At 33.3% G+C, this 14,551-nt stretch overlaps 1 protein-coding gene across 5 annotated transcripts in view; it reads right to left on the reverse strand.

The window, feature by feature from the left end:
- NECTIN3 (nectin cell adhesion molecule 3) overlaps positions 1 to 14,551 on the reverse strand; it is a 123,367-nt gene that overhangs the window by 63,546 nt on the left and 45,270 nt on the right. For 3 of the 5 annotated variants that reach the window (XM_005548201.5, XM_005548202.5, XM_005548203.5), the window contains exons 4-5: positions 13,454 to 13,571; positions 9,336 to 9,487 (exon numbers count right to left, since the gene is read on the reverse strand). In XM_005548201.5, coding sequence (XP_005548258.1) covers positions 9,336 to 9,487; positions 13,454 to 13,571 — 270 coding nt within the window. Of the gene's footprint in view, positions 1 to 282; positions 2,047 to 9,335; positions 9,488 to 13,453; positions 13,572 to 14,551 lie in introns of those variants that run through there. The other 2 variants (XM_015446463.4, XM_074033778.1) reach the window with 1 other exon arrangement.

Genomic DNA, 14,551 nt, shown 5'->3' on the forward strand with positions numbered 1-14,551 from the left:
TTTTATTAACAAAATAATATATTTATGATTCTCCTACTAACTTCCACTTCATTGCACTGGCAATGTAGTCACTTTTTCAAATGACTTATCAATAGAAAAACATATCCTTTCAGCTTCAAAATAGTTGTCATTATTATAATTTTGTAAGACTCCACTGTAGAAGCAATTTAATTACCTTACAAACAAAAAGCACATTTGAAGTTTAGGTAACATTTCTTTCTCAAAAGATAAATGATTCAGAAGGAATATACATAATTATGTAATAAACAAAAACAAAAAACCTCATGTTTCCAGTTTTAATTGTAAAAACAAAAATCTTAAAATACATACATAAACGTAGGAGGAAAAAGGAGATGAATGCCAATATCCATTAGCAAATGTCACCAACTGATTCTATACTTTAGATTTTTCTAGTTAAATCCAATGTTTCCAAGTTTACTCTAAAATTTTCTTTGTATACATTTACCCGTTTGAACATCAACATTAAATAACTAAAACAAGATGGTCTAGAAAATTCTTTCTATAGATTGTTGGCTGAAATGTCTCATTTCTAAAACTAGTACCTCAGTATTCTGAAATGCTCTCTCTGCATCTTTTCATTTCTATTAGTATGTTTAGGACATAAAGCATTAAAATAAGGCTACTGCTAATGTGCCAAAATCCATGTTCACATGACAATATAAGAATTGTTTTCCAAAAAGGAAAAAAAAAACTAATAATTATCACGTTTGAAAGGCATGTATTTTATTACTCTTGTAGGTATTTTGGACAAAAATATTGACCAGCTAATTATGCTCTTCCACACATCATGTTCACTGAGTTTACTACCACAGTTTTAGTGCAACAAAGTATCTTTGAAAAGCCACTCTACAGTAATTATGGCAAGGCTCATTAATATGCAGAGGTAAAGATTTCATTTGTATAGAAACTTAGAAAATAATGTTTGAAAAGGAAAGCCATTCCATCAGGCTAAATATTTTTTGTATATTAAAAAATATATATAAATATTTCTTGAATTAGTTTTATAGTCAATTTTGATGCAGTGTCATTGAGTGGTGATAAATTTTGAGAGGTATATGTTAAACAAACATACTTGAGATTATTGTCTTAGGTAAACATTTAATACACAATGTCAAGGTAGTTCCCTTTTTTAAAAATTTTTGTACCAAATAAGTCATACATTTAATGTTGACATTTCTTCTTACCTGTGTGCCTCACACCAATAAAGTACTCTGCATTAAAATTTAAATCTTGAGACAGTAGTACAGCATTGAAAAAAAATTGTAAAGCAGCTTAGATACACTGAACTCAGATTTTACATTTTCATTTGTCAGATTAGAATATAAAAAGCTTGAAAATCAACTTGAAAAAGCTTATTCTTCCTCAAGAAAAAGTATGAACAATCTGAAAATGATCAACTAGTATGAATGAACATTGTACATAGTTAAGTCACATTCAGTGGTTGCTAAACATACCACTCCCTCCTGGAAATTACGGAACCATCTACATGTGAAACTAAGTCATCTTCATTTTCATTATAATGTTCATCACTGACGAACTTCATTCCCATTTTTAGATCTTCATAATAATCCATTGGTCTTTCAAACCTATTGAGATTTTCTACATTGTTCCACTGAGTTTTTTCAGGCTCCTCTATATAGTCTTTACGTATTAGATTGTTCACTGGATTTTTGTTTTCTTTTTTTACACTATCTGGGTAAGAATCAAGCTCATCTTGTTGAAGAACATCTATTTGTGATTCTTTTTGCATATCTGATGGTGGAATGTAGTTCTTGGCAAAGTAGTCTCCACGAAACGTCCGTCTTCTCCTATAGCAGAATATTCCAGCCAAAACACTTACAAGTACTATGAAGAGAGCCCCACCCACTACACTAGCAATGATCGTGGCAATTGTGTCATCCTTAATTGTTGCCAAAGTTGACAATGGGAAGGGCAATTTTTTAGGTTCTGTTGCTAGATCCTCGATGTCAGCAGTTGAGGGATGCCACTGAATTGTAGGCTGAAGGGTGGTAGTAGTAGGAGGATCTAATGGAAACAGTAAAGACAGAGAAGACACAGAAAGGCAAAGAATGTCAATGCAGGCTGATTCAGCAGCATGTTGACAAGACAGCACAGTTAATGAATATATATTCATAGTAACAATAGTTTTTCATTCTTAATTTGATTAAGATTAGAATGTAGTGGTACTTATCTATTTAAAAAGAAAACAAAACTGACATTTAGTCAGTCACCAATAAAGAGAAAGGAATAAAACCTATGGTGTAAACCTATGTTGTAATTCTTCCATTCCACGTTTATGAGTGATATTGTACTCTAGAAAAGAGGAACTTATTTTTTTTAAAGAAGAGTATTACTTAAGCGTCCCATTACATAGCCGGTTTAAAAATTACTATAACAAAAAAGTAAATCAAATAATTCAAATGTACATTTTCTTAGCCAGTAGCTCAAGAAAATAAAAAGAATAAAAAAATTAAAGTTTTTCTCAATATCCATTTTACCTACCAATAATATGGTTTATTTTTATAAGAGCTGAGCATATCTTTAAAAGAATGAAAAACTATAGACTCTTGTTAAGTGGGCATAGTATAAGCTGTTGGTTTAATAATTCTCTCAAAAATATTTTCTTTAAATAAAAAAGCTCAAAATTTTTGGAAGGAGATATATTGTAAATACTATTATTTAGTAATTAAAAAAAATAAAAAAGCATATGCTTAAACTTATGTTAGCCTGATAGGCTATTACCAAATGAGACTAATAGACAAAGTAAAAATATGTTATAAAGTAATTAAAATATCATCGCCATGTCTAACACCCTATGAGCAAGTTATCTAAACATTCAGAAATTTAAAAACTTCAACTATATCTGCAAAATTTTATGTCACTACTTTAGGATGGAGTCTCAAAAAGAACAGCTAATATTTTAGAGAGAACATTCTAATAATATTTAAATATTAGATGCCAATGAACCTGTGTATCGACATTAGATAATAGAGTAAATAGCCAGTAATATTAAAAAGCAACTAAACATAAATAGCAAAAATTAAAGACTGGTTAATTATCAATTAAGTAGTATTTATAGGTCATGTAACACAAAACTGTAGAGTTTGAAGAAAGGATAAGTTTAAAAATATTGTTTCCTTCACAGTGAAAGAAATAAATGACCCAAATGGTAATCTCCTATAATTAATTTTTAAATGAGTGATACTGATAAAGCTTTAAAAAATGATTGTTAGAAAAATACTAAATCTACATGGGGTAAGTTATTCTAATATTACAAGCTAAAGAAAAATACTTACTGAACAGGTTTCATCACGGAATGCCATATGTATAGAATGTGGTAAAAATTTAGCAAGTACAGTATAAAATTTAATAAGTACAATATAACTAATTTTCTATGAGTTTAAATTTATAATCGGTAACCCTGTCAAGTACTTTCAGATGAGTATGAGTTATCAGAGTATATTTAAGTGAATCAAGGAAGTTTTAATTTATGAAAACATTCACTAATGGAACAAATTAAATCTCAAGAAAACAAGTGTAGAATTGAAGGATCATGTCTAGTATAAAAGTAGTAAAGTCTCACATCATTCAACTTCACAGCATTAGAACATTAAAAATATAGACTAAAAATGAAATCATTTGTAAGACAATTCATGTATTTTCTGAGGAAGCAGGAGTACTGGGAAAGTCAACTTTAATGTATTGAATGTCATCCTTATAATGATTCGCAAAGAAAAAAAATTACAATAAACTGGCATCAGCATATTTAAAGTAAAAATCTAATTATTTATAATTTGCTTTTCTGCCAGTAGAGTTTTAAAGTTTTTCATGGTTCTTTATATGCTAGTTTTTTTCAGAACAGTGACTATACTTGAGCTCTCACCAAATAAGACACATTTTTACCAAGTATCCTAAATAATGAAACCCTAACATTTATTACTTCTACTTGCAAATTTCTTTATGAACACAAATGGTCATCTATTGTCCATTTCACTCAGATTTAACAAAATACAGCTTTGAGAAAAATCTAACCAAAAGGATTATTTTAAAATCTTATTTTTGTTCATGGTTCTAGAAATGTTTCAACCCACCATCCCACTCCTTAATCAATGTTAAAAAAAAAAAAACTGAGCCTCACTAGTAATGTCATTCTATGAAAGAAAGGACATTTAGTACTTCATTATTTTGCCTTTTAAGCAATGGAAATATGACAATGCATACAAAATATTTCTTCCGTTTTCTAATTTACAATGAAAGTCACAATTATTATAAGGCAGAATTATTTTTAATCACCATATCATGATGTTAAATCCTTCCCAAAAGCACTCCTCATTTTTCAGTTAGATATTATTTTTCATACTCTTTGCTGACTGTGTGATAAATGAGTATATAATGGACATAATGACTTTCATAGTTCTTCTCACCCAAATGAAGAACTTTAAGTTTCCTTTTCTAATGAATTCTGCCAAACCATAAAACAAGTCATGTAATGCCCCATAAAAGGCATATTTCAGTCTTCTAAGGTATATTTTCAGTGTCATAAAAATTAATTGGCTTATTTTTCTTTTAGACTATCATATGGGTTATTTAAATATATGAAATAAATGCATTTTAAAGTTTAAGGACTGCTAAGTAAGCAAATTCTTAAGTCTGACACTACACTTGGATCCTAACATCAATATGACCTGAAATTCAAGTTTTGCACAGGAATAAGAGTTTTAGACATAGTGGCACTTATTTGACATATCAAAATTTGCTTTTCTAAATTTAAAGAGAAGTAACAGGTGTTAAGGGAAAAATATACATCAAAAGCAAACCAGAAAAACACAATTTCCAGTAGTCAGTAAGTACTAGTCAAAGAGCTACTATACCCCTTGAGAGTATTACTATTATATAATAGAGTACAATTTAATAACTGAGGTTGAATATTGCAATCCTAAATCAAAAACCTCTTATCCAAAAATCTTACATTTATCAATATGGGAAAATGTGTAACAAAATTAAGAACAATTTCCCTCAGAGTTGCTTATTCTGTTCTGAGCAGAACTTTCATCTCTAGTCCTAAGATGCATTTATTTAACATATATTAAAAATAATTTCTCAAATTTTTAAATATCTATTTTAATACTGAGGTAAAATTTTTTTCCTAGAGGACAATGAGTACATGCAACAATGAAAAGGATTAATTGGTCATTTATTTTGTGAATTGTGGCTTCTTACTCTTGTAAAAGCCCACTAAGTTTTACTAAATAGTCATTCTGGAAAGGCAGCATTATACCTAGGGCACCTGACATACTTCAAGCAGTTGTTAGATGAGTTAACTAATCTCAGCATAGTATGCTGTATTACAGACTCTGGATAGAAAAGTAAAGTCTAACTATTGATTACTAAAAAAAAAAAATTCTCGGCTGGGCACGGTGGCTTATGCCTGTAATCCCAGCACTTTGGGAGGCCAAGGCAGGTGGATCATGAGGTCAGGAGATTGAAACCATCCTGGCTAACACGGTGAAACCCCGTCTCTACTAAAAATACAAAAAATTAGCCGGGTGTGGTGGTGGGCGCCTGTGGTCCCAGCTACTCGGGAGGCTGAGGCAGGAGAATGGCGTGAACCTGGGAGGGAGAGCTTGCTGTGAGCCGAGATCGCGACACTGCACTCCAGTCTGGGCGACACAGTGAGATTCCGTCTCAAAAAAAATAATAAATAAATAAAATAAAAAATTCTCTGCTGGGCACGGTGGCTCACATCTGTAATCCTAGCACAATGGGAGCCTGAGGCCGGTGGATTACCTGAGCTCAGGAGTTCAAGACCAGCCTGGGCAACACAGTGAAACCCCATCTCTACCAAAATACAAAAAATTAGTCAAGCATGGCAGCATGTGCCTGTAGTTCCAGCTACTTGGGAGGCTGAGGCAGGAGAACCGCTTGAATCCGGGAGGCAGAGGTGGCAGTGAGCCAAGATAGCGCCACGGTACTCCAGCCTGGGCAACAGAGCAAGCCTCCATCTCCAAAAAAAAAACCCCCCCAAAATTATGTCATATAATGCCACTTCTTCGAAAGTGCTGAAACTGTGATTTTGTTCATATTTACTCAAAATTTGAGTTCCCTTTTTAAGTTACATAAAAGCAGACTCTGGATTTGTAAACTGATTCCTGATTGTTTTATTCTCAAATTTATTCATTCATGCAACAAAACTTTATTGAACACCTATCATATGCTAAACATCATTGTAGATAATGGAAATATGGCAGTAATTAAAGCAGGCTTTATGTTTAGACTTATGTTCTGAGGGTAAAAACAGAGAAGCATATAAAAAACAATAAAATTTACATGGCAATACGTGCTAAAAAGAAAAAGAAGGGGACCAATAGTAGTAAAGGGGTGAGAAGGGAGGGTATTTTATTTCAAATATAATCATGAAGAAAGACCTCGCTGAAAAAGGTGAAGGTGAAGGCCTTAAGAAATGAGGTAAAGAACTCAGATGATCCCTGGTAAAAGCATTCCAGGCAGTGAAAACAGTTACTGTAAAAGACTCTGAGGTAGGAATGTGCCTGCTATGTTCGAAGAACAGCAAGGAGTCCAGTAGTGACTCATCCAATGAGCAAAACATGTAAGAAATGAAGTTAGAGAGATCATCTGGAAGGAGGGCTTGTATGGAGTCTTGTAAGTCCAACTGTAAGGATTTGGTTTTCATTGTGGGTAAAATGGGAAGCCCATGGAAGGTTTTGAGGAGAGGAGTGACAAGAGCTGACATGTCCTTTAAAAGAACCACCCTAGCTGTTCATTTGCTGAGAAACTGAAGGGGGACAGAGGCAAAGTAGGGAGATTAAATGGTTATTGTAATAGTGAAGTAAGAGTGGCTTATGGCTTAGACTAGTGTGTAGTAGCAGTAGTAGAAGAGTTGAAGAACTGGTAAGATTCTGCATTTAACATAATGGAAGAGCTGGTATTGATTTGTTAATGAACTAACTAGGGTGTGAGAGAAAAAGCAAAATCAAGAATAACTATCAAGGGTTGTATCCTGAACAAATGTGAGGAAAGAAGTACCAGTAACTGAAAGAAGGAAGATGGGTACAGAAATATGTTTGGTATCAAGGAGCAACAGAAACATCAGGACCTCTGTTTTGAATATGTTAAGTTGTAAATACCTATTAAACTACTACATAGAGTTAATGATCATTAATAGGCAACTGGACACACAAGTCAAGAGTACTTAACACTGAACTCAGAATGATAAGAGTATAAATCTAGGATACCATTAATTAAATCAGTACATACAAAAGCATCCAAAATGAGTCTGGATATTTATTAATTTATTTTAAATTTTTTTTTTTTTTTGAGACAGTTTCGCTCCGTCATGCATGGTACGATCTGGGCTCAGTGCAACCTCTGCCTCCCAGGTTCAAGCGATTCTCCTGCCTTAGACTCCTGAGTAGCTGGGATCACAGGCGCATACCACCTTGCTGGCTAATTTTTGTATTTTCAGTAGAAACAGGTTTTCACCGTGGTGGCCAGGCTGATCTCAAGCTCCTGACCTCAGGTGATCTGCCTGCCTCAGCCTCCCAAAGTGCTGGAATTATAGGTGTGAGCCAACACGCCCAGCCAAGCCTTGATATTTAAATGATTACATAGACATATTGAGTCTAAGGTTTACAAGTAATAACCCACACCAAATTGTACAACAGACACACAAAATAAACAGTCCTTAAGTATATTTTAACTATGCATTTCCCTGGCTTATTCTCTAATTAAAGAGAGAGAGAGTAATATACTAATATGTAACCTCATTCAGATTTCCAGCTAGGCATAGTAGCTCATGCTTGTAATCCCAGCACTTTAGGAGGTAGAGGTGGGCAGATCACTTGAGCTCAGAAGTTCAAGACCAGCCTGGACAACATAGAGAGACCACCCCCGTCTCTACAAAAAATACAAAAATTAGCTGGGCATAGTGGTGCCCAGCTGAGACCTGTAGTCTCAGCTACTAGAGGCTGAGGTGAAGGACTGCTTGAGCCTGGGAGGCAGAGGTTGCAGTGAGCTGAGATCACACCACTGCACTCACTCCAGTCTGGGCGACAGAGCGAGACCATGTCTCAAAAAAAAAAAAAAATACAGATTTCCACCAAAGCACTGATAACGGCAGAAAGGGCTAGGGATGTATACAGTTCTAAGCTTCTTGCTAGAGTCACGCCAAAAAAAAAAGTTTGCACCTCTATAATGTGCCAGGCACAATGCTCACTGCTGAGTATACAGTCATGAATAAAGCAAGCACAAACTACTGAATTGTGAAGATAAATAATAAGCAAGGAAATGAGCAAACAACTAAAAACTGTGGTGAGTGCTGTAAGACAATAACACATTAATACATGGTACTGTTCTTAGACTGATCACACAAGGACGGAGAATATAACACTTAAGGAAGCACAAAATTTCGCCAAAACCTCTAATTTATCTAGTTTTAGATTTGAACAAAGGTAAAACCCTTAACTATTTATTCCATAATTACCACACAAACCTGTGTTTCTTAGGTTCTCTTCCTTTTCCCTCTTAATTTTCCATTTGTTAGACAGGAAGATGGCTACATTCTTGTAATCAGTAAGGAGATGCTCAAAATATTTTATTGAATTTTTATAAATAAGCATTCAATTGATAATTTATTACTTGCAGCCACAAGGAAAAGATGTATTTTTAGCTATTTTATGAATGCCAAAATTTATACTCAGCCAAATTAACAAATATTCACAGTGACACAAACAGAATGTGAAAAATCTAAGCTATCAGTGGTTGAAGGACAATAAAAAACATCATACATTTTATTTCATTAACACATTTTAAGTAGCATTCCTGTTTCACCTCTTGGTAATACAATATGGTATAGTCCCATATTAAGTGGGAAACAATGTTATTTCACAAGCCAAGTCATCAAATTTAATATTCCATTTTATTAAACAACTGTGTACAAAGTGGCCATCAAAGCAAAAGAAAAAAAAATCACTATTTGTTCTTAAAGATAAAATAATCTAGAAAGTCATACTATGTATTAGAGAAATAGTACTGTTGAACTGAAAAATTAACTATATGTACAGGCATCAAAATGTATATAAACTTGTTGCATAGACACTGACATTTTAATAAGGGATGTCACATTACATACCTATCTCAGGATAGGGTTATTTTATCATATTCCTTTTAGATTATTTGGAAAAACGCCACTCTGAGGAACTGTTATCTTTACAAGTATAAATAATTGCAGCATATTGTTATTATGATTATTCAGAAATATTTTAAATAACCCATTTTGTAAGCAGATAGTAACTTACCTGAAATGTAGATGACTTTTTGGTCACTTCTTTGACCAAGGGAATTGGTCACTTTACAGATATAAACACCAGAATAGTTGAAAGTCAATGGATGGACAAAATGAAGAGTATTGTCTGAAGCCAATAAACCATCAGGCCATTGTCCATCCAACCTAGATTTTAAAATGCATAAAATTATTTTAAATATCTTCAGACTATATTTATTGACAGCTAGTTAAAATGAGACATTATATGTTTGAGATACTAGTCAAAATAAAAAAGCATCTTTTAGACAAAATTCAGTATGAAAGTATAAAAAAAGTAACAAATTTTCATTTTAATAAAGATGAACTAATAAAGGCCATTAAGAACACCCATTCTTCCAAAATAGCAGTCCATGTAAGAGTGGCACTGCCAACATAATAAAACAGCAGAAAAGCAGAGAAAAAATACAATTAAAAAAGTTTTATTCAGAAAACTGGAAGTTAGAAAAACATACTATTTGAAGACATACATACAGTATCAAGTAAATTAAAATTCTCATTGAATCAGAGATCTATTCATGACATATCTACAATTTTCTTCATGCAAAGTCATCCAACTTAAATACATAATGTTTTAGCACCCTCTATAACACATTTATAGAGCATCATTTAATGCTAATGCAAACAGACACTGTGCTCCATCCAAAGATAGTTTCTAAAGCAGCAAAATGGGTCTTCTTATAAAATAATTTCATGTGTAAGGTGGGCATCTGTGACAATAAAAACCAAGACACCATGTGGTATCAATAATAAGTCTTTTAAACAGTATTTACACTAGTTTGGCTAAGAGGTCCTATACCTAGTATACATAGTGCTCTAAATCATGTAGAGTCCCACTATGAGAACTCTAAAGCCATTCACTGTTAATGGAACTAAGCACACTGCTAAAAATCACTTTTCTAACCAGAGGATACCAAAAAATAAAAAAATAAAAAAAATAACAAATAAGTGTTTTTAAAGCTTAAGGTGTTTTTTTTGTTGTTGTTGTTTTTGTTTTTTATTAAAGTAAGAGGATAAGGCCGGGCACAGTGGCTCACACCTGTAATCTCAGCACTTTGGGAGGCTGAGGCAAGCACATCACTTGAGGTCAGGAGTTCGAGACCAGCCTGGCCACCATGGTGAAATCTTGTCTCTAAAAAAATACAAAAATTAGTTCGATATGGTGGTGGGTGCCTGTAATCCCAGCTACTTGGGATGCTGAGGTAGGAGAATCACTTGAACCCAGGAAGGAGAGGTTGCAGTGAGGCAAGATGGCACCACTGCACTCTAGCCTGGGTGACAGAGTGAGACTCTGTCTCAAAAAAAAAAAAAGAAGATTAAAAAGTCAAGTAAACCTAGGTCTCAACTACTACAGTTTAGGCTAAGTAGATTTTCAAAAAGTTTATTCACTTATTCCTTCATTCAATTACTAGGAGCCCACTATTTGCCATACTCTGCTTTGCTGGTGGTGCTGAGATATAGAAGTAAATAAAACATAGTCTCTATTTTCAATTATGTAAGTACATAGAAGATTGATAAATTATTACACAGGGAATAAGAACAATAATAAAAATGTGGAAAGAAGCAAATCAACACCAAAGAATAGATAGAATAATTTTGTTTTGCAATCTCGAGTGCAGTGAGTGGTAAAATAATCTGTAAAATCTTTTAGAGTTGATAGTACTTTAATTCAGCACTGAAGGATAAAGATAATATGCTTACATGGCTTAAGAAACAAAAATAAAAGCACCCAACCTTTTCCTTTAGAAGGCTTTGGAAAGAAAATTTTTGCAAGTATTGGCTTTCAAAAGGTAAATTCTTTCTACAAGAATAACAATGAAAATAAATTATATATGTCTTAACAATTACCTTTGTACTTTGGGCTCGAAGTTTTAATCCCTTTAATTCTCTGAGAAATTGTAAAATGACTTAGAGTGAGAAATATCTAAATATCACATTAAACCTACAACAAAAGCATATTCTATGCCCTTGTGTCTAGGTTACATGACTTATATTCATTGTCTGTACCTCACAAAAACTCTACGAAGTAGTTATTGGCAAGGAAATTTAGGGTTAGAGGGGTTAAATGACTTACTCAAAAAAGACATATAGAAGTTAAGACACTGGGATGAGAATCCACAATTGTACGGCTTTTAGAAATATTCTATCAAATAAAAATCTTAACTAATGATTGCTTCCCATTTTTTTAAAATGTAAATGAAAATTTTTCTCTACCTTTAAAATAGTATCTATGCTTAGAGACAACTGATTGACCACATATAGTGCTTCCTAACTCCCATAAAATCCCACCAGAAAGAGAACAGAAATTAAAAAGTTATTAAAAACCTTAGAGGAGAAAACAGGAGGCAGAATTCAACAGACAAGATGTTTCAACAAACTTTCCAAAGACAGAAAATAGATTTAAAAAACAATATATGCCTTAGGTCAGTGTTTCTCAACCCAGGGATGCTTCAAAACATCCTACAATTCACAGGACTGCCCACTACAAAAAATAATTTCGGCCTAAAATATCAATAGTGCCAAAGTTGAAAAGTTGTACTTTAGGGTGAAGGGTTGCCTATGAAAAGCACATGGATGAGAAAGCAGCCAATTTGGTCCAAATAATCAAACAAAAATTTTGGAGTTCAACTCAGTGTACCTCAGAAAACTAGAAGGAGGCCAAGAGCAAGTTAAAAGATACACCACAAAACAACAGATTCCTCCCGACTCTGTACAAATACCAGACATTTATCTCTTGGGCAAAAAAATGGAGGTTAATTCTAGAAATAAACTGAATGGTCACAAAATAAAGACTTCCACTCTTCTATTAGTGATATCTGGAGTCTCCCCAGGAAAATAATCACATCTCTACCTGATCACTCTAAGTGGACTCTAATGAGCAATCCCCACTACAGAGAGAGCATCCACTAAGCATTTTATTTTAATGCTTCACTGTGAAAGACTAAACAACCAACAAGATTAAGAAATATCTACATAATGAAAGACCAAACCAAAAAAAAACAAAAGAACTTGGAGGGAAAAGAGACAGTATGTAGAAAGCAGAAAAAACTCTCTGGGGAAGAAGTAACACCAGTATCCCTGGGAAGAAACAAGAAAGACACTACACTCATAAAATAAGAAAAGGGTGCTATGAAAACAATGTATTTTTATAGTTGGCGTATTTTCAGTTTATAAGAGCATCTTCTCATTCTCCAAAGAATATTCAATGAGAAGATGCTCCATCTCATGAGAAGATGCTCTTAAAAACTGAAAACAGGCCAAAAATTTTTTTTATATCATTAAGTCAATGGAAAATTTTTTTAAAAATCAAGAAAAACTTCTAGGAAGAATAAGACCATCTGAAAATATAAAAGAAAGGATATTTATTATACAATAAATAGGAGTTCCAAAAAGAACGAACAGGAATAAGAAAGAGGGAAACGACCAAAAAATAAGAAAATTATTCAAGTTGATAGATACATCTGGAGATCAAAATGGGCCCTAAATACTGACAAAATATGAATAAAAACCTTGTTATAACAGTTTGAAATTTCAGAGAAAGAAAATTATGCACATAGTAACTACACAAGTAAAAAGAGGCAATATTAGCCAATGGGAAAACAAATGGCTATAGACAAGAGAAAACAGAAGTCTGGTATATGTCTTAGCTTTTTGTAACATTTACCTGCCCTAGAGAAGCCAACAGTGATTACTGAGTTTAACTAAAAATCGCTAAAATTTCATTCGGACTATGAAAGGTAGGAATGTGTGTATATGGGTGTGTTTGTAAATGAAGAAGTAGACATAAAATTATAATTATTTATCTAAGAAGTCAACAGACAATATTAAAAACTATTAAGTAGTAGCAGCCTAAGACCTCTGACTGCAACTAACCACAAGAAACTGCTAAAATTGCTTAAGTAGCCTCAAAAGATCAGAACTGAGGGGGTAGGAAGGTGGGGACAGGTAGGGCAGGATAAGACAGAAAATTTAATTAAAATTTTCATTTTCTGCTATTACTATAATTGTGTATTATATAGATAAAAACAACTTTTAATGGGGATTTAAGAAGGTTTCACTTTTAGATAATTTCTCTTTCAAAGTATATAACATTACCTGCTCCACACAGATTTGAAGGGTGGTGGATTTGCATCAGCATTACATTTGAGATTAACACCTTTTCTTCCTACAAACCAATTTCCATCATACCCTGTTACCGAAACTTCAGGAGCATCTATAAAATGAATGCATGACAGGACAGATTATCTTTTGTTAATGATAAATGCAATACATATGATAAAATATTAACACAACAAAGCCTTAAAAGAACAGGAATCATTTTTCCTTAGTCTCAACATGTATAATCAATATGGAAGACACTACTCCGTAAATATTGGCTGAACGAATAAAATGAAGAATGAGTACCCCCCAAAATGGCAATTATACCACATACAGTTTGAGTAATTAGAAATGCTAAATGTTAAGGAATATTCATAAACCTATAATCACCAAAAGCAAAATGAAAGAATCCTATTAAGCAAGACGTAGAGATACAGGAACAAAGCAAATATGTTATAGTATTTAATTAAATAAGACATGGCATTTAAGTACCATGTAGTACCAAGTCACCATATAAAACAGTCTTTAAAGAGATATTTAATCTAAAAGGAAATATCTTCTAAGAGATATTAGGTCAATTGCAGAGATTAGATTCCCTATGTTACAATTAATTAATATATTGGGGTCATGTAGAGATGTGACACAGGCTTTCTATGACTACATACTTACAACTGAAGTAAATTAGCTAGGGCCTCAAATGTACTAAAACATAAACTTTTATCCATTTCACGTACCCAAAAGTCTTTTAGCATATGTGCAACATAACTAGTTGAATGAGCAATTATCCATATCTACCAGCAATATAAATATATACTTCCAAACTATTAAGTCCAAACCTATCATTCATTCAACCATCATTCTGTTTGGCTCCTAATGAGTGCTAGGCATGGCACTTAGAAATAATACACTGTTTTGGCCGGGCACGGTGGCTCACGCCTGTAATCCCAGCATTTTGGGAGGCCAAGGCGGGCAAATCATGAGGTCAAGAGATGGAGACCATCCTGGCTAACACAGTGAAACCCTGTCTCTACTGAAAAATACAAAAAAAAAAAACAAATTAGCTGGGCGTGATGGTGGGTGCCTGTAGTCCCAGCT

This window comes from Macaca fascicularis, chromosome 2 (assembly GCF_037993035.2).
Source record: "Macaca fascicularis isolate 582-1 chromosome 2, T2T-MFA8v1.1".
Classification (NCBI taxonomy): Eukaryota; Metazoa; Chordata; class Mammalia; order Primates; family Cercopithecidae; genus Macaca; species Macaca fascicularis.